Source organism: Anguilla rostrata, chromosome 14 (assembly GCF_018555375.3).
Source record: "Anguilla rostrata isolate EN2019 chromosome 14, ASM1855537v3, whole genome shotgun sequence".
In the NCBI taxonomy this organism is placed as follows: Eukaryota; Metazoa; Chordata; class Actinopteri; order Anguilliformes; family Anguillidae; genus Anguilla; species Anguilla rostrata.
The window spans coordinates 4,133,709-4,157,500 of NC_057946.1; the positions used below are offsets into that span (position 1 = coordinate 4,133,709).

The 23,792-nt window shown below is 49.1% G+C and overlaps 1 protein-coding gene and 1 long non-coding RNA gene across 10 annotated transcripts in view; one reads left to right on the forward strand and one right to left on the reverse strand.

Annotated features, from left to right (window-relative positions):
• The window catches only part of LOC135239398 (uncharacterized), a 40,958-nt gene extending 21,190 nt beyond the window's left edge, over window positions 1-19,768 (reverse strand). The window contains exons 1-2 of the long non-coding RNA XR_010325362.1: window positions 19,395-19,768; window positions 13,113-13,192 (exon numbers count right to left, since the gene is read on the reverse strand). This is a non-coding gene — a long non-coding RNA (uncharacterized LOC135239398). The remainder of the gene's footprint in view (window positions 1-13,112; window positions 13,193-19,394) is intronic.
• Window positions 1-23,792, forward strand: part of celf4 (CUGBP, Elav-like family member 4) — a 116,002-nt gene that overhangs the window by 73,045 nt on the left and 19,165 nt on the right. For all 9 annotated transcript variants that reach the window (XM_064308026.1, XM_064308028.1, XM_064308022.1 and 6 more), the window contains exon 3: window positions 13,816-13,864. In XM_064308026.1, the coding sequence (XP_064164096.1) occupies window positions 13,816-13,864 (49 nt within the window). The remainder of the gene's footprint in view (window positions 1-13,815; window positions 13,865-23,792) is intronic.

The following is a 23,792-nucleotide window of genomic DNA, read 5'->3' on the forward strand; positions in this document are numbered from 1 at the left end:
AATCTAAAAAATCTTAGAAATAACCTCAAACCAATTACCCACACACTCACAGCTTCTACGGCAAAGGGAAAAGAGAGAGGGAGAGACAGAGAGTGAGTGAGAGAGAGGTACAGAGATAGAGTCAGAGAGAAAGAGAGTGAGAGAGAGGAATTTCTCCCAGCTCCCAGTTTTATAGCTTTTGAACTTATTTTCATTTTTTATTCATTAGATAAGTAAAAGCAGAGTGCTGATGGGGCTGTGGAGCTGGGGTTTGATTTATCCCTGCTTCTGTGAGAAAACGGGATTTATGATCTGCTCCCACTGTATAATCTTCACAGAGAGCAGAGCGCGTGGGGAAGACTACCCAGCGCTTCAGAACATTCTGTCCCTCTTCATCCTCCTCTCCCTCTCTCTCGATCTCTCTCTCTCTGTAGCTCTTTACACTTCTTACACTCTAAGTTTCTTTTCTCTCTCGTTTCTCCCCTGCTTCATAAGAAATCCTTTGCTTAGTTCATCGTCCCTTTTGCAATTATCCACGGATGTATTCGGTACGCAATTTAACCTCAGCTTTACGGCATATGCTGAAATAATAAATCAGATTATAGATTACAAATTACTACAATAACAGATTACAGAATAAAATCCATTCGACACTGACATACGCATGAAAACGCATTCTCTCTAAAAGGACGGTCGCTCAACCTCTGCTGTATCACTGCGGTTATGAAGCCTGATTTAGAGGAGTTTGTGTGTAGAGGAGCTTGTGTTTTCCACTGCGTGTCTTCCTGCGTGTACTGCATCGCACACGCGGAACAACGGAAGCACGTGCACGCTCGCACGTGCACGCTCGAGCGCGCACAGTCAAGTCACCCGTATCGCGGAGAACACGGCTGGGCCCGCTTGAGTGGCAGCGAGCTCCCGGATCTGACCCCCACCCCCCACCCCCCACCCCCCGGGCACAGTGGACTGCTGCCGTAAATCAGAGCCGGCCTGGTTCAGCAGGTTTAGGGGCCTGTCCCAGGACCGCAGGAGTCCCTCTGACCGGTCACTCACACTCCCCCCGGCCTGGTTCAGCAGGTTTAGGGGCCTGTCCCAGGACCGCAGGAGCCCCTCTGACCGGTCACTCACACCACCCCACCCCCCCCACCCCCCCGGCCTGGTTCAGCAGGTTTAGCCCTTCCCAGTTTAGGCCTGCCCCCCTTTCACTGGTCACTCAGACTCACAGCCTCTGACCGGGGAAGCGAACGGAGACGCTAGCTCCCGTAGCGCATTAGCGTAGCACGTTAGCGAGCACTAGCCCGCGCGCTAACGCCTTAATTCACACGAGCCGCCGACGGCTGCACAGGAAGACCTTAATCCCCTGTTCCGCGGCGCTCTGTGACAGCGTGCACGTTTCTGAACGCTTACGAAGCCACTACGGAGGTTTTCAACGCAAGACCCAGCGTGAACGGTATTACAGTAACAGCGGTTTTAAGAGGCGTGTGTAACGCCTTCCTTAGCGTGATGCTACGCACGCATGAATGACACACAGCGTGTGTCACGGCCGGCTCGAAGGGCCGCAACAAACAAAGTCCAGATGCAACAAAAACAAGCCAGAAAACTGATCTAAAAACACAAACTCAGACATTCATTAATCTAAAACAAACTAAAACCCACAAAGTTCGCAAAATAAAAGAGTCTTCACAAAAACCTACCACACAACACAAAAGAAACCCCAAAAGAAGATCTCCCCCAGCCTCATACTGCAGGGCTTATATTGGGCCACAGGCAGGTGGAGGCAATCAATCAAGCAATTAAGCAATTAGGTATTACCTCCACCTGCACTACCCAGGCAAGCAGAGGCTGGGGACGTAGCAACATGTTTTATGGAGAACCGTACAACACGCTGTGCAATGCTGCTCTCAAACGTGACTTAACGCATGTCACATGACATCCTTCTGGCCACGGTTCTGGCACAAAAGGTTATTATGAATTATTCATGGAGACGTGACGCAGCGGAAATGAACGGCGGTGTGCATCATACAGGACTCAGTAATACACGCTAGCGCTGTGCCGTGTGCCGTGTGCGAGGTAGGGGGCGCCAGATTAGTGTGCGATGAGAATCAGGCCTGGAATATCGCACAGTCCCGCATGTGAAAATACACTGCGTGCGTTTAAACATACAGCAACCACCGCTGCTGCTGCTGGCACGACTCCAATTTAATCTCTCTGTGCGAGTTTGAGAGCGTGTGTGTGTGTAACTGTACGTGTTTGTGTGTGTAACCATGTATGTGTGTGTGTAACTGTGTGAGTGTGTGGGTGTAACTGTACGTGTTTGTGTGTGTATGTGCATAACTTTGTGTGTGCATGCACATGTGTGTATAACTGTATGTGTGCGCGTGTGTGTGTCTATGTGTGTGTAACTGTGTGAGTGTGTGTGCGCGTAACTGTGTGTGTGTGCACGTGTGTGTATAACTGTATGTGTGTGTCTATGTGTGTGTAACTGTATGTGTGTGCGTGTGTGTGTCTATAACTGTGTGAGTGTGTATGTGCATAACTTTGTGTGCGCGTGCACGTGTGTGTATAACTGTATGTGTGTGCGTGTGTGTGTCTATGTGTGTGTAACTGTGTGAGTGTGTGTGAGTGTCTGTGTGTGTCTATGTGTGTGTAACTGTGTGAGTGTGCATGTAAGCGTTTTATCCAGTACTGTACATTCATTCTATTCCTTGGATGTTAATTAATTTCCAGCACCTTCACAGTGGCGGATTCGTATTCCCTGCATTTTGAATTTCAGATTTTGCAGGCAGTGCCGCTCAGTGTGATGTGTATTTATATTTTCTGCAGGAACGCATTTCACGCGCTGCGACGCCGTTCTGCGGCGGCACAGACCTCCTGTCGGTTACGGTTGATATCTCTCTGACCCCATTACCGGGGGAAAACCTGGGACTGGATTGATTCGGACAGAGAAAATGAAGCGTTAGCGTTAGCGTCATTCCTGCGCGAAATTAAACATATTCACGCGCCCCTTCATGGTGGACTGCTCTGTGAGAGACCAGTTTGCTTCGGCTAAAACAGGGGGGTCGAAATTAAACATATTCACGCACCCCTTCATGGTGGACTGCTCTGTGAGAGACCAGTTTGCTTCGGCTAAAACAGGGGGGTCGAAATTAAACATATTCACGCACCCCTTCATGGTGGACTGCTCTGTGAGAGACCAGTTTGCTTCGGCTAAAACAGGGGGTCGAAATTAAACATATTCACACACCCCTTCGCGGTGGACCGCTCTGTGAGAGAGAGCCGTTTGCGGCGGCTGAAACAGCAGTGAAACCCTGTCCCTGTTTGTTTACAGAACACGGCAAAGTGTCCAGCTGACTGAACGGAGTTTAGGTTGCAGGGTGTGTGCTGCCTTCCGATTGGACAGAAATCAATAGTGAGATTCAAAACCTTACACACGTGCATACACACACGCACACACATGCACGCACACACACACACACACACACACGCACACACATGCACGCACACACACACACACACACACACACACGCACGGCTACACACACATGCAGTTATAAACACACACACACACACGCACACACACACATCAATCTAAAATGAATTTCTTCAGAATATTTAAAATAACAGGCCATCTTAGATGAGGACAGATTAAACTAATAGATAAACTAGTAATTTATGTCACGTTAAGATATTGTTGGCTTAGGCAGATATTAGAGAGAGAGCTCTGACCTACTTGATACTTTTTTCATTCAATGTAACAGTTACCCACGGTAACACAGTTTGTATATATTAGTGTACCCCGTGTACACAAAACTGCTCCAAATGAAGACGTATTGCACATTGCAGGCCCACTAAAACACGTCAAACTCCGCCCATGAGCCCTGCATTTGTGTTTCTCCACCGACGTAAGATCGATGTACGTACTGGGGCTCCACGCAGTCTGAGCAGAGACTGGCGTGGCTAGGCTAACAGAAACGCCAATCCATGATAAGAGGTGAGGTGGTCTCATTAACTTGTGCAGTCACACAGCTTTCCTTCAGAACACTGGGTAGGAAACTCCATTACCCATCATACCCACTCTTACATCAGAGCTTTCAGGTGATCACATGCTCGCTCACGTGGCAGAGCGCTTCATCTGACTTTAACTCTTTTTGGTGTGAATAAAATTAGGTAACTTTTTTTAAAACGGTGAACAGCCAGGACTCAACATCCCACTGGTTGTGAAAATGTTTAAAATAAGTCTGACGCATCACCTATGTCCAAATCCAAGTCAAATCACAAGTCATCCATCTTTCAAGTCAAAGCGTAGTCACCAGTCATTCATCTTCAATTCAATGTGAAGTCTCAAGTGTTTTATTCCTCGTCAAGTTGCAAGTTGCAATTAGAGATAAAAATAACTGCAGATTGCTGCAGATATCTGCAGTTTTATAAGAAACTTCTATTCTCACCAATATTCAGAACAGAATCCTTACTCTGAATGACGTTCTGATAAGAGCTGTATGATACTTTGTTGAAAATTCTCCAGGATCTGTTTTCAGATTTTACACCAGCATCAAAAGCGTTACGGCGTTTCAGATTCACGCAGCGTATTTCAAAGAGCCAGGTTCTGATCAGAGAAAACCTTCCCAGATGCTGCTTCGTGTATTACGCGTCTGGGCTTTTCAACATTTCTCATGCAGGGGCCCCCCACCCAGGCTCAAAGGAGAGATTGCAATTATGGGGGGCTGTGGGGGGGGGGGGGTTGCAATTGTAGGCCAGTTGGATGGGGGGGGGGGATTCTAGTCTGTTCACATGCCAGCTGATCTAGTCTGTTACAAGCCACCCCCCCCCACCCAGTACCTTTACGGACCCCCCCTGTCGAAAACCCGAGTCATGGATAATCACGCCTTCGGCCTTTGATATTGCTAAAGCAGATAACGTCTGTATGGACATTGTGATGTCAGCTCATAATGGCTCTGCGGCTCCCGCGTCAGTTAAGAGCTTGTCAAACACGCTTTCCGCGTTGCTCCAATAAGGGCGTTCCTCCTGTAAAATCCCGCGATTTGCATCTGCGCCATTAGGTCCGGAGCCAAACGGCGGATAATTCAGCGACGCTTTCAATCACGTAATTGAACCCAGTGGAGGCTCCAGAGCTCGGCTCGCGGAGAAGGCCGAAATACCAGCGCGCTGACTGACTCTGCAGGTACATCTGAAGCATCAGCCGCGTTTGGTTCCTAAACCTGAAGGAGTTAAACAGAGGGATTATTACGGGTTGAGTTAAATCATTCAGCCCTCAGTACAACTTGGTAAGGGATTATTACGGGTTGAGTTAAATCATTCAGCCCTCAGTACAACTTGGTAAGGGATTATTACGGGTTGAGTTAAATCATTCAGCCCTCAGTACAACTTGGTAAGGGATTATTACGGGTTGAGTTAAATCATTCAGCCCTCAGTACAACTTGGTAAGGGATTATTACGGGTTGAGTTAAATCATTCAGCCCTCAGTACAGCTGTGGAGTACACACTGGTGAGGGATTATTACAGGTTGAGTTAAATCATTCATCCCTCAGTACAACTGTGGAGTACACACTGGTGAGGGATTATTAGGGGTTGAGTTAAGTCATTCAGCCCTCAGTACAGCTGTGGAGTACACACTGGTGAGGGATTATTAGGGGTTGAGTTAAATCATTCAGCCCTCAGTACAGCTGTGGAGTGCACACTGGTGAGGGATTATTAGGGGTTGAGTTAAATCATTCAGCCCTCAGTACAGCTGTGGAGTGCACACTGGTGAGGGATTATTAGGGGTTGAGTTAAATCATTCAGCCCTCAGTACAGCTGTGGAGTGACACTGGTGAGGGATTATTAGGGGTTGAGTTAAATCATTCATCCCTCAGTACAGCTTGGAGTCCACTGGGAGGATTATTAGGGTTGAGTTAAATCACTTCAGCCCTCAGAAGCTGTGGATTGCACACTGTGAGGGTTATAGGGTTGAGGTTAAATCTCATTCATCCCTCAGTACAGTGTGGAGTTACACACTGGTAGAGGTTATTGGGTTGAGTTATTATTCGCTCAGTAATCTGGAGAGAGATTATTCCGGGTTGAGTTAAATCTGTGGTAATACTCTTGAAAGAGGCAGAAATCTCTGCATTTAAAAGCACTCTCAGTGCATCAGGGTCTGCAGGACTGACCAGTCTCTCTGTGGACCACACCCCTCTCCACAGGAGAGCTTTAGCTTTGAAGCTGGGCCTACAGCTCAGGTTTAGGGTGTGTGTGTGTGTGTGTGTGTGAAAGAGAGAGAGAGAGAGGGTGTGTGTGTGTGTGTGTGTGTGTGTGTGAAAGAGAGAGAGTGTGTGTATGAAAGTGTGTGTGAGAAAAGCAAAAACGGAAAAATCTTTTACCTGCATAATTCACTATTGGAACTCTCCAGTACATGTCTTGGGGGAGGTTAGGGTTGGGGGGGGAGGGGGGTTATTCAGGTTTATGAGGAACACAGGCTCCCTGATTTGGCTGAATGGGTTTCAGGGCATGGGGGGGGGGGTTCTTCAGCTTTTTAGTTTTAATAATTTAAGGGTACAAAGATTTGAGCTGGGCCCCATGTCAGTTAGAGGAAGGAATGCATCCGTCCGTCCTTCTGAGAGAGGAAGAGGAGGAACACAAGAGCAAAGGAGGAAAAGAGGAACAGGGGACCGTGAGCTCGATATTTCACACCTGCTTCTGAGACACCAGCTGCCTCTCGAAACACAGAGCGGACTTCCTCTGAGCACCTTCATCCCATTCTCAAAACGGTCAAAAATATCTTTTCATCCTACGCGTATTAGCAAGCAAATCTTTTTTTATATATATTACAGTTGAACAGCTTCAGCGCTAAGACTGCAAAGAAAAAAAAAAACATGAACTAAAGAAGGAAGTGGGAGAGAGGAGAAAGTGAGACTGTTTGGTCTAACATACTGCAGTAATTCTGCTGGTTTCTACTCTCCTTCCCGATAGCTGATTGATCGATTAACACCACTGATTGGGTGGAGATTTAACTCGCCTGGTGTCCCAGGTTTAAATCAGTCCCTGATTGGTGGGGGAGGAATGGACACCAGCAGCACTATTGGCCCCCGAGGGCCAGATTTGGGGGCCCCTGCTCGAGACTCCTCAGGGGGGTCAGCTCTGAATTCTGCCCCCTCCTGTTGGATCCGGAACGTTCCGACTTGTCTTGCGAAGCCTCTCGATGTTACCGAAGGACAGTCCTGTGGCAGCGGACGGTCGGCAGGGTAACACAGCTCCGGAAGGTTCTGTGACCGGGCGGACCCGGGGAGGGGACACGGGGGCTGGGGGTGTCTGACGAGCCGAACGAATCCACGCCGGGCTGTCCTACGACCCCAGGCCGGGCCACGGGGCACCCGTCCAGCGCCCCAAACTCGCGACGGGTCTTCCCGAAATGCAGACGACAAGCCCCCCCACGTCCCACCACGAGCTTGCGAGGGGTTTCCCCAGAACGCACGGCCATGGGGCCCCCCCGTCCCGCCCCAAGCTCCCCCGTCCTGCCCTGAGCTTGAGACGATGGGTTTTCCCAGAATGCAGCGAGTGCGGTGCCAGGGCGCGGGAGTCGCCCCGGCGTGATCGATCTTACGAGCGGTCGCCCCTCTGGGGCTCCGCCCAGCCCTCTCTGCCACGGGGGGGGGGGGGGGCGCGGCTGCCAAAGCTTTTAAAACAATGCATTATGCAAATGAGCGCCACTGAGCGAGGGAGCGAGCGGTCGGGGGGGGGGCCAGGAGAGGGGACAGCACTGCAGCCCAAAACAGATGACACAGCAACTTTCTTACGCACACGCACGCCACACACACACACGCTCACCCGCACGGACGCATGCAGACACACAGACCGGCTCATTCTGTCGGTCTGTCTGTCTGTCACTGCCTCTCTCCCTCTCTCTGTCTCTCTCTCTCACACACACACACACACATACCTCTCTCTCTCACACACACACACACACACACACACCTCTCTTTCTCTCGGTCTCCCTCTCATACTCTTTCAAGGATTATTTCAGACGAGCATAATTACCATGAAAGGAGATGTTCAGTGTTCCCAAAGCAATATTGAAAAGGAGCGTGTAAGATTAACAATCTCCCAAGTGCAGAGGACAGAAAAACCTTTCCTAGTTTTTCTCTCTTCCTCTCTCTCTGTCTCTACTTCTTGCACTCTCCCTCTCAAGGACTCAAACTCTCAATTTCTCTCCCTCTCTCTCTCTCTTCCTCCCCATCTCTCTCACATTCTCTCACTCCCTCTCTCCCTGTCCCTCTCAGTGAGAGAGAGTGATTAGGAGGAAGACAGTAACATCTACTTGAAGCACACAGGGAGGCCTGCAGGGTTATATATATGGGGGGGAGGGGGGGGTCACAGAGGTCTTCAGCATATTTTTACTGGGGGGGGGGGCAGAGACACCTTCCCCCCCCATCTGAGCCCCCACCACCCAAGGGCTTACAAGACAGTGAGACCCCCCCCACCCCCTCCTGGAACCGAGGCTCCTGACGCTCGGTTCAGCAAAAACTGGGCCACAAACCCAGCGCACTGAATAATAATGATTCAGCTAAATCCCCCGCGGTGGGGCAGCCACAGACGGCGAGGAAGACTCGGTGCTGACTGGGAGTCCTGCGCGGGCCTTGGACTACCCCCAACACCCCCACCCCCCCCACACCCCCACACCCCCGCACCCCCAAACAACAGCCTCCCAAACAGCTGTGAGATAAACAGTGCTGACTGAAGGGTAGAGGCGGGGGGGAGGGGGGGCAGGTTTTTAAGAGGGGGGTGGGGGCCCTTTGCTTGCCCTTCACTCAGCACTTTCCCACACGGGCAGAGAGTATCTGTGTGTGCTGGATGGGCTGCGTGGGCACGCCTAAATAACAGCAGCGCCAGAGCCAAAATGGCGGACGGCCTATCGGAACTAGGCCCGCGCGAGAAAGAGCAGAGTCATTACATTACATTACAGGCATTTAGCAGACACCTATCCAGAGCGACTTACACATTTCATAGCATTTTTTACATGCCCATTTATCAGCTGGATATATACTGAAGCATTTCGGTTAAGTACCTGCTCAAGGGTACAACGGCAGTGTCCTACCCGGGAATCGAACCTGCGACCTTTCGGTTACAAGCCCAGTTCCTTACCCACTGTGCTACACTCCGTCCTGCCATATGACATGACTGACTCACCAATCAGGAGTTCTGTTTCTTCTTCTCCTCTATGTTCCTTCCTGCCGACGCTGTGCGCTGTAATATTAACGTTCAGTCTGCGTTCCGCCTCTTTGTTTGCCTCTCGGCTCAGAGCTCGTTGGAAGGTCACCTGTCGCCAGGTTCTGTAACCGATGGCAACACACCGATTTTTTTTCCTGAACCCAAGAAAAAAAAAAAAGTATTTTTACGGATTCTCCCACAGTGAAATTTTGCGTACCGCAGTAAGGCGTTGCAAGGAAAAGCAGCAGCACAAAATCACGAGTGCAAAAACCACGCAAGCGTTTTATGCAGTGTGAGCGCTTGTGAGTGGTCGTGCGAGGGGTCGTGTGAGCGCTTGTGAGTAGTCGTGCGAGGGGTCGTGTGAGCGCTTGTGAGTGGTCGTGCGAGGGGTCGTGTGAGCGCTTGTGAGTGGTCGTGCGAGGGGTCGTGTGAGCGCTTGTGAGTGGTCGTGCGAGGGTCGTGTGAGCGCTTGTGAGTGGTCGTGCGAGGGGTCGTGTGAGCGCTTGTGAGTGGTCGTGCGAGGGGTCGTGTGAGCGCTTGTGAGTGGTCGTGCGAGGGGTCGTGTGAGCGCTTGTGAGTGGTCGTGCGAGGGGTCGTGTGAGCGCTTGTGAGTGGTCGTGCGAGGGGTCGTGTGAGCGCTTGTGAGTGGTCGTGCGAGGGGTCGTGTGAGCGCTTGTGAGTGGTCGTGCGAGGGGTCGTGTGAGAGCTTGTGAGTGGTCGTGCGAGGGGTCGTGTGAGCGCTTGTGAGGGGTCGTGTGAGGGGTCGTGTGAGCGCTTGTGAGTGGTCGTGTGAGGGGTCGTGTGAGCGCTTGTGAGGGGTCGTGTGAGGGGTCGTGTGAGCGCTCACGTTTTCACGTACGTCTCGGTGTCGTTGTGTATTCACACCCCGTCTCGCAGAATCGAGGAGCAGAACCGTTTCTTTTTCTCCCTTTGAGAGGGCCGAGCGTCAGAACCAGAGGAGACTCTGCGGCCGCCCTCGTGAACTGCTCAACACTGCCATCTACCTGCAGCTGCAGTTATGACCACTCAGGCCATGTGAAGCGGTCCGGTCCTGATCAGAGACCTTCTTGAGCCAACGTTCCCGAAAAAGAGCAGTGGCAGACAAGCAGAGCATTTAACAGGGGAGCCAGCTTAGATAAACCATCAACTAATGCAGAGCATTTATATCAACATAAGCAGATATGCACAATGTGCAACAGTGAGCGTATCGCTAAATATGTTCACACTGCATTTCCCACACTACTGTAAGTGTCAAAGATATGCCGTGAATGTTTTTGTGCATGTATTTATACATCAGCAATAAGAGTGTGAAGCCGCCTAACCCCAAACGCATTTCAGTCACGTGCAGACAACAGAGAAACGTTAACGCTCAATGCTAGGCTAGGCTAGGCGCAGGCCAGGGTTTAGCCAGCACTGTTCAAGTATAATTAGCATGCACACACACACACACACACACATATATATATATATATATACATATTTATGCATTGTCCCTTTACACCAAACTATTGTCTTGGTAAAGCACTATATATGTGCAGTCCAGCTACAGAGATTTCCGGTGGGGTGGGGGGTGAACAGGGAGGTGTGCGGGGAGTGGGGGGGGAGGCGGGGGAGATTGATACTGTGACCTTGTGTTGCTCTCTGATCTATGTCCTGATCTCCCCGTCGCCCAGAAATGTGTTGATGAATCGCTCGCTTGCCCAGTCCCCCACAGTCTCGTTCTCTCTCTCTCTTTCCCTCTCCGTCTCTCTCCCTCGCTCTCTCTCTCTCTCTCTTTCTCTCTCTCCCCCCTCCCCCCCTCTCTCTGCGATTTATCTCGGCTAATGTTTTTAATGTTTTTTGATACATTATTTATTTGTTCAGCCTGCCTCTGCTCAGCCACTGGGATGGGGGGGGGGAGGGGGGGGTAAGGGTGGGAGGGAAAAAAGGAAAGTGTGACAGGATGGCAAAAAAACAAAGAGAATGCATGAGAGAGGAGAAGAAAGAGAGAGAGAGGGGAAGAATCATAAAAGCCTGTGAGAGACGCGTCCGTCTGCGTGTGGGATGGAGAGGCTTTGATGCAACGCAGGGAGAAAGGGAGAAAGAGAAAAAGAGCAGCAAAGAGGCCGATAAGCATTCTGCTGAAATAAAGGAGGGGAGCTGTCTGCCGTTATTCCTATCTGGGGAGGGGGGGGGGGTTATTCCTGTCTGGGGGGAGGGGGGGTTCTGTCTGTCGTGTGCGCGGCAAAGGCTGCGGCCAAGCTTGAATGAACTCCTCATTCCAATAAAGCAGGATTTGAATTTCAGAGAGAGGGCGAGGGAGAGAAGGAACGAGATAGAGAGAGGGAGAGAGAGAGAGAGAGAGAGAGAGAGAGAGAGAGAGAGAGAGAGAAAAAGAGGGAGATGAAGACCATCGGCATGGCGGGAGGTCGGAACACACAGGCCCGTTCAGCACAGGAAACGGGCGAAGCAGGGCTACTTCTCTCTCTCTCGCTCTCTCTCTCTGTACCTCTTTCTGTGCCTCTCTCACACACACACACACACACTTTCTTACTTGCTCTCTCTATCTGTACCTCTCTCTCACACACTTTCTCTCTGTACCTCTCTCTCACACACACACTCTCTCTATTTTTCTCTGCCTCCCTCTCTCTCTCTCTCTCTCGCTGCCCCCCGTGGTCTCTCCCTGGCACTGTGCATTAGGGAGACGGATTGGGCTAAACGTCCCACTGGCCCGGGGTGGGTCAGGGGGGGAGGGGGGCGGGGTGCGGGGAGGACGGATCCACAAACCCCTTCACTGACCGCCCAAGCAAGGCAAAGTACCCCCATCCGCAGAGACGCCCCCTCCTCCCACCACCCTTGTTTCGCCCCCCTCTGCCCTCTCTCTTCTTTCAATAGGTTTTTTTTTCTAAATTCTAAGTCAGTGTTCTAGAACTCCACTGCTTTCAGCCACCAGCAGTGATTGTGACATCAGCATCGGAATGTTCAGTTAACAACATTCTAATCACGTATTTGTGACCTCACAACCTTAAAGGGTTAAAGCACAGATTCTCAACAGCTCTCATTTCCTGTCATTCCTCCTGTCTTTTACCTCTTCTTTTTTCACTCCTTTCCTCCATCCTCTGTTCATCCGCGCCCACCCCCTGCGCGGCCGCTCTCTGTGGCGCCTCGCCCTCCCTGGCCCCGCCCCCTCCTGACGCAGCGGGCGATTGGCGGTATTAAAAATTGATTGGCAGCGGCCGCTCCACGGCGCTCATGTATTATTGAGCGGCGGTCGGCGGGGGCAACCCGCCGAGATTGCTGGCGGAGAAATGAAACGATTGAAGTGGCGAGAAAGGTTTCTCGGGGGCGAGATTGGAGGGGTGGGGGGGGGGGGGGTGGGGGAACAGGCTGGGACGGAGACGGGCCACGCCCCCCGTCTGCTTCGACCTCGCCGACCCCTCTGTGTCCCTCTGCTGGGGATTTCGCAATGTTATCCTCCTCCCTCTCTCCGCTCCTCTCTCTCTCTCTCTACCCGCCCCCCCATCTCCACCCCCCTCCACCTGGCCATGACTGCTTCAGGATACCACATCTTAACATGCTGCTTTTAACAATAATAATAATAATAATAATCATCATCATCACCATCATCATCAATAATCATAATAATCATCATCATCATCATCAATAATAATCAATAATCATAATAATAATCATCATCATCATCATCATCATCATCAATAATAATCATAATAATAATCATCATCATCATCATCATCATCAATAATAATCAATAATCATAATAATAATCATAATAAATAATAATCAATAATCATAATAATAATCATTATCAATAATCATAGTAATAATCATCATCAATGATCATCAATAATCATAATAAAAACAACAATAATCCCTTGCATTTATATAGCATATTTTTCACACTCAACACGCTTTACAGTGATGAGGGGGAAACTCACCTCAGCTACCTCCAATGTGTAGCACCCACCTGGGTGATGCATGGCAGCCATTTTGCACCAGAATGCTCACCACACGTCGGCTGGGTTGGAGAGAGAGAGAACGGTGTTTTAGTCAGATAAATCAGCGGATGGAACCCCCTACTCTTTGTGATGAGAGTCACGGAGTCTTTAATGATCACAGAGAGTCAGGACGACCTGCAGAACAACACCGACCCACGTCTCTCCACCGTAAACACATAACCCCTCGCAGCAAACACCAGCCTTAACTGTTTCTCAATCGATCGATCCATTAATCAGACTTTATTTCCATAGAGCGCCATTTACTGCCAGTTAGTCACACGACGCTTCACAATGGCCACTTTCCAGAGAGAACGGGGGAAAAAAACACAAAAAAATGCATTTGATTCAATGTGATAAATATGCCACGGTTCGTTTCCAGAGACTAATCAATCTGTTCATTAATTCAAGCTCCTTTAAAGAAAAGGCGAATAAGTGTTGATTTCATAGTGAATGTTGTTGTTACGCTGTGGGTCGTTGATTTACATTTTATATAAATGATACTGTGATAGTGTGGTTATGCCACTAAATCATGTTTGAGTTTCACTAACCCTTACCTTCTTTCTCTCTCCTTTCTCTTTCCTACCCCTCTCCCTCTCCCTCTCCCTCTCCCTCTCCCTCCCTCTTTCTCTCTCTCCCTGTACAGATGAACAGACCGATCCAGGTGAAACCAGCGGACAGCGAGAGCAGAGGAGGTAGTGCTCTATTTTTTACTCTTGCGTTCCCCTCAGACTCAGGTCGCCATGTTCTGGCCCTGGGGCCCCGGGCCCCGCCGGCGGGTTTTCCGCGGTTCTGCCTCCCCGGGGTCCGATCGGGCGTCTGAACGCGAGCCTGTGACCTCGCAGGAAGCCGCCCGCGCATCACCCTGCCCCGGAAGCTCGTTTCCCGCGTGCCTGGAGTAGCACCTCCTTTGACGCTGAAAATCAGGAAGAAGGACCGGCGCAAGGAATGAGAGAGAGGGAATGAGAGACGCCCGGGAGCTGGGAATACGGACGAGAGGGACTGGAGCGAGCAAGGGAACGAGAGAAGGAGAGAAGGAGCGAGGGAGAGAGAGAAGGAGCGAGAGAATGAGAGAAGGATAGAATGAGCGAGGGAACAAGGGAAGGAGCAAGGGAACGAGAGAAGGAATGAGAGAATGAGAGAATGAGCGAGGGAACGAGAGAAAGAGAGGAGGGAGGGAACGAGAGAATGAGAGAATGAGCGAGGGAACAAGGGAAGGAGAGAGGGACAGAGAGAAAGAGAGGGATTGCCCTGCTTTCCCCTCCTGCTTGGTCTGGAGTTCGCTAACTGTGATTGATGGATCCATGCGGTGAAAGAGACAAACAAACTGTGAGCTTGGGAAGGACATATACCTTTCTTCCTCTCCTTCACTCTCTTTCTTTCACCCCCCCCTCTCCCTCCCTCACTTTTCCATTCCTCTTCATCCTCTACAGCCAGTCAGCATCTGTTCTTCACTCAATGCAAAACAATAAGCTGTGTGGCAAAAAGAGACCTATATGCCAGACCTACAGTACAAGCAGACTGGAACTGCTTGCAGTCTTAAGGATGTTCTGAGGAGTAAAAAGCTGGGAGATGCACACAGCTCCGTACATAGAGAACGAACGTAAAATGAGCAGTCGGCTCATTTGGTCTGTGGGACACGTTGTGATTTTGTTGGTGTGCACAGTCCCCGGTGTACTCTCGTCCCCAGGCCCGCACGGGTCCTGTCTCCTCCTAGCTTGAAACAAAATGGCTGCAATAGAACGGCGAGCACTGTGTGTGGGCGGGGTTAGAGACAGTGTGTAGACGCGTCGAGGACGAGGAACATGATCAGCAGTCAGTCCACCGTTCAAGGTCAGCGTCTGTGGGTGGTAGTGCCCTTATGACAAGACAGGACCTGGAGCCTACAGCAGTAGGCCATCCCTACTTAAGGGACACAGGGGGCCTCCCTGCTTAGGGGACATGAGGGGGCCTCCCTGCTTAGGGGACACAAGGGGCCTCATTGCTTAAGGGACACAGGGGGCCTCATTGCTTAAGGGACACAGGGGGCCTCATTGCTTAAGGGACACAGGGGGCCTCATTGCTTAAGGGACACAGGGGGCCTCATTGCTTAAGGGACACAAGGGGGCCTCCCTGCTTAGGGGACACAGGGGGCCTCAGTACTTAGGGGACACAGGGGGCCTCATTGCTTAAGGGACACAGGGGGCCCCCCGGCTTAGGGGACACAGGGGGCCTCCCTACTTAAGAAACACAAGGGTGTCCCTACTGAAGGAACAAAAGGGTGTCCCTACTGAAGGAACACAAGGGTGTCCCTACTTAAGAGATACAGGGGGCCCTCTCTGTTTAGGAAATACAGGTATCAATAGAACCAGACTTCTGAACAGAGAGAAACACAGAGGATCAATTTCCCCGGCAGAGAGCAGAAGAATTCACTTGACCTGAATACATTCAGCGAATTTTCAAAAAGTATATAAATAGAAACGCTTTCAAAGCGCAAGTTACGTAAGCTGGCCCAAATAAGGGGTTTCTCTGCTGAGCAAATAAATAATTAGAGCTTAACGGGACGATTACGTAAAGCGCTGCAGCCATAATGCATTCATTATGTATGTAAAAACAGCGTTTCCCAGCATGCCCGCTCTGCTACTGAGGGGGCTAGGAAATGGGGGTATATTTCACACTTAATGGTTTTGGCCCCAGAATAGTCAGAGCCTGGAACACACTCATTACAATGAGGCCCGTAAATAAAAATACGGATAAAATCCCACATGCCACACACAGCCCTGCCGTATACCACGCGTCAAAATGTTCATGTATGCACACACACGTGCACACACACGACATGCACACTCAATATTACATACACTCAGAGACAGACAGACACACTTGTGTACTAATAGACACACTCACATGCACTTTCACTCATACACACACCCATGCTCACACATTCTCAATGAGATGAACACAAATACATACACAAACACACACACAGAAACTGAAGTAAACACACTATATGAGCTCGCAGAAGCAGATACACACACAAATACGTGTATAAACATACACATTCAGAATCAGAAATAAACACATGCACATATGCCTGCATGCACACACACAAACACACACACTCACTCTGTCTCTATCTCCCTCTCTCTCAGACACACACTCTCTCTCTCTCTATCTCCCTCTCTCTCAGACACACACTCTCTCTCTCGCTCTCGCTCTCGCTCTCACACACACACACACACACACACACACACACACACACACACACATCCAGAGTGCTGCTTTCTGGCTGCCATCCATCATGAAGAGGAATGGGCCTCTCAGCCCATAAACTCTCCCTGTGTCCTTTCCTTTAGAAACGTCCTCCAGCTCACCCCCTCTATACTGATCCAGAATCAGTCCATAAACTCTCCCTGTGTCCTTTCCTTTAGAAACATCCTCCAGCTCAATCCCAATACTGATCCAGAATCAGTCCATAAACTCTCCCTGTGTCCTTTCCTTTAGCAGAGTCCTCCAGCTCACCCCCCCATACTGATCCAGAATCAGTCCATAAACTCTCCCTGGGTCCTTTCCTTTAGCAGAGTCCTCCAGCTCAATCCAAATACTGATCCAGAATCAGCCTCCTCCATCCCTAACCCAAACCACACCCTGTAACCACAGCGCCGAATCACTGACCTCAAATGACTTTTTTTGCCATTAGTTGGGCCTACACCCAAGGCTGAGTTACGCAGTGCCGTATCAGTGCTTGGGCCACAATTTAGCATCCTTGAGCCTTTCAGCCATTTCATGGAACAACAACAACAACGGAAATGAATGCGGTTTTAATATTCCCGTTTACAAGCAGCCACGCATTGCCAAATGAAATGCAAAATGGCCACGTAGCGTCATCTCCCTTAAGCTCTTTATCGACCTTATTTTTCTAAATTATTTTAAAAGTAGCATAGTTTCTCCCTCCTTCCAAAAATGTGTCTTTTTTCACCTTGCGAGCTGCTAGCTGTCTGGCTCACGTTTAAAACGCCATGGGTAGCCTAGCAACAGCAGTTCTGACCGTAAACAACACTCTCAGGCCATACAGTATGACTGGGATGGATATTCAAAATAAGCTGTACACATTCCCAAATAGCGCTCCAATAACCCAAATAATATCGGTAAATTCTTAAAATGTTTTAATAGGAATATTCCATACTCGGAATAAGGCCTTATTCAGGATGTACAATCATAATATGCTGTTTACATGACCGATTTGTTATTAGGGATGTTGTCTTATTCGAAATAATAATAACAGGATATGAGTGCGCGTGTGAACATTATCAGGCCCCTAAGCCAATATCTTTCCACCCACTCGTTTTTACTGATTGACTGGTTACATCCACCTTCTGAATTTGCAACCGTTGTTTGGACTTGCCCTCCACAGCCATAATCTATCGCCATGAGTGTTAGCAACTGCTTGTTACAAACTTAAGTCGTTTATAAAATGTCCTCAGACCATAAAGTTTACTACGGAAATAGTGAAACAGAAATTGTGGTGCTATTAGGACCGCTACCTGTTTCCTAGCACACAGACCCCCAGGTGCCTCCTTCCAACCGAATATTCAGAGAGCCAGAACTGGCTTTCAAAATGGCTACATTACGCAAATAAAAATGTTTTCACGCACGCATGCTCGCTTTCTAAAATAGCTCTTTGATTAACTACCTTGAGGGAAAAAAACGAGAAACTTCTCGTTTTAGCAACACTTGCTTTTATGTGTGAACTCGTTCAACAGGGGCCTCCCCGTTGTTCAGAGCCAGATGTGCAACATTCAGACCGGGGAGACTCCCGCTGCTTGAAGGATGGTCCTTCAGGACGTCTTAAACTGCAAATCTGTGTGATGTTTAGAGTCCGCCGGGTGGCTGGTTCAGTTAAGGCTGGGGTGCAAGAATCAGTCTCAGATCCTCGGTCTCGGATCTAATCCGGACCGTGCCTGCGCCGACTGTAGCGGGCAGCTCCACAGGGTGATGCACAATCACTGACTGCATCACCCACAGTAAAGGGGTTCAGTCGGTTAGGGGTCTGTATTTCACCACTCGCTAGCGACCCCTGCTGGTGGAATGGGTGCCTGTGGACTACATGCCAAAGCCACCCATATGAAAGGTCTTCCTCCCACTCCACTCTGAGTGAGCTTGGCTGTAGTGTGAACATAAGCTGGCTGGTGACACCATGTGTTTCAGAGGAGAACTGTGGATGTTCACACTCTCCCAAATCGGTAGTGGGGTTTGCGCTTGAACATGGCTGCTGTTGCAGATAATTAGGCATTAAAAAAAATAAAATTATAAAATAAAAACAATATGTTTCAGTACAATATAATAAATATAGCACAGTGATCATAATATTGCCAATATGTTTTTGTGAACCATATTTATTTCGTTTGAAACTCGGTTTAATTATTTGAAAATTAAACTTAAATTTATTTGAAACCATGAGTTTAATTGTAGATGGATAGATATAATGATACTGTAGCACTACATGGGTGTAATGACATAGTTTGCTTTTCTTTTTTCAAAAATGGCACAAAAAAAGGCTTCTCATTTACAGAGAAGCCTTGCCAGAGTCATCCACATGACAGTACATCCCGCTGATCTTTCCACCAGTGTTCAGTAAGAGCAGTAAAAAAAAGTCTAGATAACAAAACAATCCAAAAATGCGGCACATTGTGAGGAAACGACAGATGCTTGAAAATACTGAGGTTATATCAGTAGGCTACCTTCCAATAACAGCTTAAAGGATATCGCCCCTAATTCATTTTGTCAGTATTGTCAACATATCCTATGAAAATATCAAAAACCGAAAACGTTTCTGTCGAACTCTCAGTACTTTTTGACATTTCCCTACTCCTTAGCATCAAACCAGGAAAGCCATCAGGAAAGCCATTCATTTCAGTAGTACAAAGTCATTAAATACAGGTTCGAATGTCGTATTTTCATTTCCAGAAAATGCTATCTGTTATCAAGAAAAAACATGGCCATTGTAGGTTTTCACCGAATTTACTTCAAAACACAGCAGAGTTAATTTCGATGGAGACTATCTTCAGTATGTCGGTGCCACGCCGAGCTGCCTTCCACACACCGAAAAAACTGCAATCGTTGTCGCTTTATAAAACTGTTTCGGTAAAAAGTACAAAGGCCAGATTCAGATAATGGTGAATTGCGCTGACCAAAGCCACAGTATGTCTCTCTGATTTGTTTTAAGACTTGAGAAAAACCTCTTACCTGGCTGTTCAGCACCTATCCAATCCTCTTCTATTTAGCTGACTTGAAACGCCGTTGGGCATCTTCCATTTTCGTTTCAGAACTTTTTTGGACAACAATGGAGTTCTATGACTTCCGGTATATCGGCGTTTGGCCAGACGAACAAGTAATTGTTCGGAGGATAAATTCATTGAGAGTTCGACAGACACATTATCGTTTATTTTCGTTATATATCGGTATTTTCATAGGATATACTGACGATACGGAAAAAAAAAGAAAATTACTAGTGTTAACCTTTAAAAATGCTTGGAATCCTCCCAATGCCTAGATGTATGGCTTGACATATGATGGGTTGATATCATGACGCAACATACCAGCGCCAGGGAGGAGACGCATTTGATGCGCCGCTGACACTGTAAACTACCTGAAATTGTAGTTTTGAAAAAGTAGCCAAATGATTGTCGTCTGAACCTCATTTATTATTTATTTTTAATGTATCTTTTTTTTTTTACCAGCTAAATTCACAAGCGCAGTTTTACAGAGACTCGGAGTAGCTGTAATCTACCTTTGTTTTGTTTCTCCCCAGGGCTACACTTCATTCCAGAACTAGGCTACTGTTGAAACCCATTATACAACAACATTTGTTGACAACATTTTAAATTGGATTATCAATATGATAAAAGACTCGGCGCGCTGAAATGTATTTATTGAAGTACATTATTAGCCTGTGGGTAGCATATTTATCTAGGTACTCATAGGCCACCAGTGGCATCATCGTGAAACAACATGAACTCACGGTTTTTTTTCGTCCATTTCAGCCGTATAAACTGTCGAATAGCCTTTTTTTATTTCCTTTCCAAAGTGCCTCGCTGCCAGTCCACTCTAATTTTCCAAATAAGACATTATTTGATAGCATCTCATTTAAATTTAATATGAAATGTTCTCTCTTCTCTTCCCCCTGCTAACATCTGTAACCTAGGTAGATACCTGATTGTGCTGCAGTGGACCCGGAGAATATCTTCCCCGTTGTCAGGGTATTATTCGGCTATTATTGGAGACCGGCATGTATATTAATATACATGCATTTGTTCCCTGCTAGCAAAAGAGCCTTGCTCATAGAGAATCTAATGGAAATGTTACAGGCAATCAAATGATATAATTTGTCAAGCAAATGCAAAGTAAAAAATTTTTTCTTCGTAAGTTGACACCTGTGCTCGTCTGATTCTTCCACGAATGTGGAAACAGGGCGGATATCGACCAATGTCACCGGACAAATATCGGTTATTGTTAAAGGCCCCAGAGTTTCAGAACCGCGTGTCCTCGAGGAAACGGCTAGTAATTCTTCAGAGACTGGTCCTCACGAGTAGAGGAGAGGAGAGGAGGGGGGGCTCTTTATTTTCATTTAGGCTTTAGCAAACTTACCCAGAGCGACTTACAGAGAGCTCGTATCCATTTATACAGCTGGATATTCACTGAATTAGGTTAAGTGCCTTACTCACCAGGAGAACAAGCCATGCTCCACTGGGGATTGGAACCCGCAGCCCCTAAGTTAAAAGCACAGTTCCCTGAACGCTGTACCACACTGCGCACAGACAGTACCTGAACACTGTACCACACTGTGCACAGACAGGGCCTGAACACTATACCACACTGTGCACAGACAGCACCTGAACACTGTACCACACTGCGCACAGACAGCACCTGAACACTATAACACACTGCACACAGACAGGATCTGAACACTATAATACACTGCGCACAGACAGCACCTGAACACTGTACCACACTGTATACAGGCAGGACCTGAACACTATACCACACTGCACACAGACAGGATCTGAACACTATACCACACTGCGCACAGACAGGATCTGAACACTGTACCACCCTGCGCACAGACAGCACCTGAACACTATACCACACTGCACACAGACAGGATCTGAACACTGTACCACACTGCACACAGACAGGATCTGAACGCTGTACCATACTGTGCACAGACAGGGCCTGAAAACTATACCACACTGTGCACAGACAGGATCTGAACGCTATACCACACTGTGCACAGACAGGATCTGAACGCTATACCACACTGTGCACAGACAGCACCTGAACGCTATACCACACTGTGCACTGCGGTGTTGAGTGAGGCGCGTTAAGCAGCAGGCCTGCTGTGCAGGCTGTGGAGGGTTAACTGTTGAACGCAGGGTTTTGCTGGCGGGCACAGCCGCGCCGTGAGCTCAGCCAATCTGACCTCAGCTCTACACACATGAGTCAGGAGAGAGGCCCGAGATGAAGTCATCACTCTCCAACTCACAGCTCAATTAAGCGTGTGTGTGTGTGTGTGTGTGTGTGTGTGTGTGCGTGTGTGTGAGAGAGACTGTGTGTGCGTGTGCGTGTGTGTGTGTGTGTGTGTGAGAGAGAGAGAATGTGTGTGTGTGTGTGCATGTGTGAGAGAGAGAGAGACTGTGTGTGCGTGTGTGTGTGTGGGTGTGTGTGAGAGATAGAGAGACTGTGTGTGTGCATGTGTGTGTGTGAGAGAGAGAGACTGTGTGTACGTGTGTGTGTGTGTGAGAAAGAGAGACTGTGTGTGTGTGTGTGTGCATGTGTGTATGAGAGAGAAAGAGAGACTGTGTGTGTGTGCGTGCGTGTGCCCGTGTGTGTGTGTGTGCACCTGTGTGTGTATGTGCGTGTGGGTGGGTATATCTTGTGAGCCCTTATCAGGAATTCATTTGTAGCAGCTACCGCCGTAGTTCTCCAGTTCTTTAATATAGCTCTTATTCGTTGCCTCAGATAGAAATATTAGATAGGTAATTACATCACACAACAGCCAGTTCGGCCCAGGATGGGCCTTCCTGAACACATTCTGTACGGCAGCGTGTACCGTGTGATACACACACAAGGAAAGCGCTGCTGGAGGAGTCTGGCAAATCTATGTGATCTGAGCTATTAATGTTGTTTCAGCTATCGCTGGCCCCGCTCTTTACTTACTGAACGTTGTCATCATGTTTCTGCGTGAAAAGCCCTCATTGGCAGAGGCTCGGGCGTGGCCTTGTGCCGAGGTGGGCGTGGCCTTATGCGGAGGCGGGCGTGGCCTCGGGTTGGACGGGCGTGGCCTCTGGCCAATAGCGGCGTTCCAGTCAGCGATTGAAGGCGGGACACTAGCAGCCCGGCGGCCAACAGGTGGTCTGTGCGGAGCGGAGGTTAGCCTCTGTCTCACGTCCCTGGGAGGAGAGGACGTTACCTTCTCTCCTTCTGGTGCTCCTTTGCCCCCCTCCCTCCCCCCATACCTCCCACGTGTCAATTTGATATACCCCTCCCCCAACCCCCCCCCCCCCCACCCCCTGCCCCCGCCAACGCCCACGCCAGCCGGGTGAGGAGGGGAGACGCCGCGCCTCCGGGGCAGGGCCCCCAAAGCCGCCAAAGCCGCCACAGCCGGCGTGCTTAATTGAGACAGAGGGAGAGCGGCGGGACGGGGGGCGGAGGAGCCGCCGGGGTCCGCGGGCCTGACAGAGAGGCGGAGGGATGGAGGGATGGAGGGATGGAGGGAGCGGCGGAGGAGCCGCCAAATAAAGACGGAAAGGCTCGTCGCCGGGGGAGACGGAGAGAGAGAGAGGGAGGGATCGCTCGGAGATAAAGAAAAAAGCGCCGTGCTCTCTCACCTCTCCTCTCGCTCGCTTGCTCGCCCGCTCGCCCGCCCCGGGCCTCTCCCCGGCGTCCCCCGGATTTTATTACCCCTTTTCGAAAATGAACGTCGGCTCCCCCCGGGTGACCTGGGATCACTTACCGTACCGGCGCGCGCGCGGGTGTGTCGCGGTGCCAGGAACAGGAAGCAGACCTCGCCGCGGAACAGGAAGCAGACCTCACCGTGGAAGAGCCCATTTAGCGGGCTGTGTCAGCTCTTCAGCGGGAGGCGGGAAGGTGGCGGGCTCGGGAGGCTACGCGGAGTTAGCGCTCACCGTTAAATCGGCTCTTAGTTCAACTTTCAACTTTACTCCCGCGGAGAACCTGTGATCCCTCCTCAACCCATATTAACTCCGTTAAGGGTCAGTTTAACACCGAAAAGATTACCAGGGTGTAGGGAAGTGATCCACACAGGGTTTAAGGGCAAAGGATATTGCTCTGGAACCGTTGAACAAGTTGCCTAATCTGAGATGGTTTATTAAATATGCAGTTGCAGAAATTAACCATTATTAAAAAAATGTTTTTAAGTATTTTACTGGTCATTTGATCGGAATATTAAAGATATGCAGGGATGGAATACATAGTACCACATAATGTAATGTTACTGCTGCAATATTTTGTAAAAATGTAGGTAACACGATTCAGGACAAAGTATGTGTGACCAAAACTTATCTTGCTTTTGAATTGTTTTTTATATATTATAGAGATTTTTGACATTCAAATGATAATTCCATA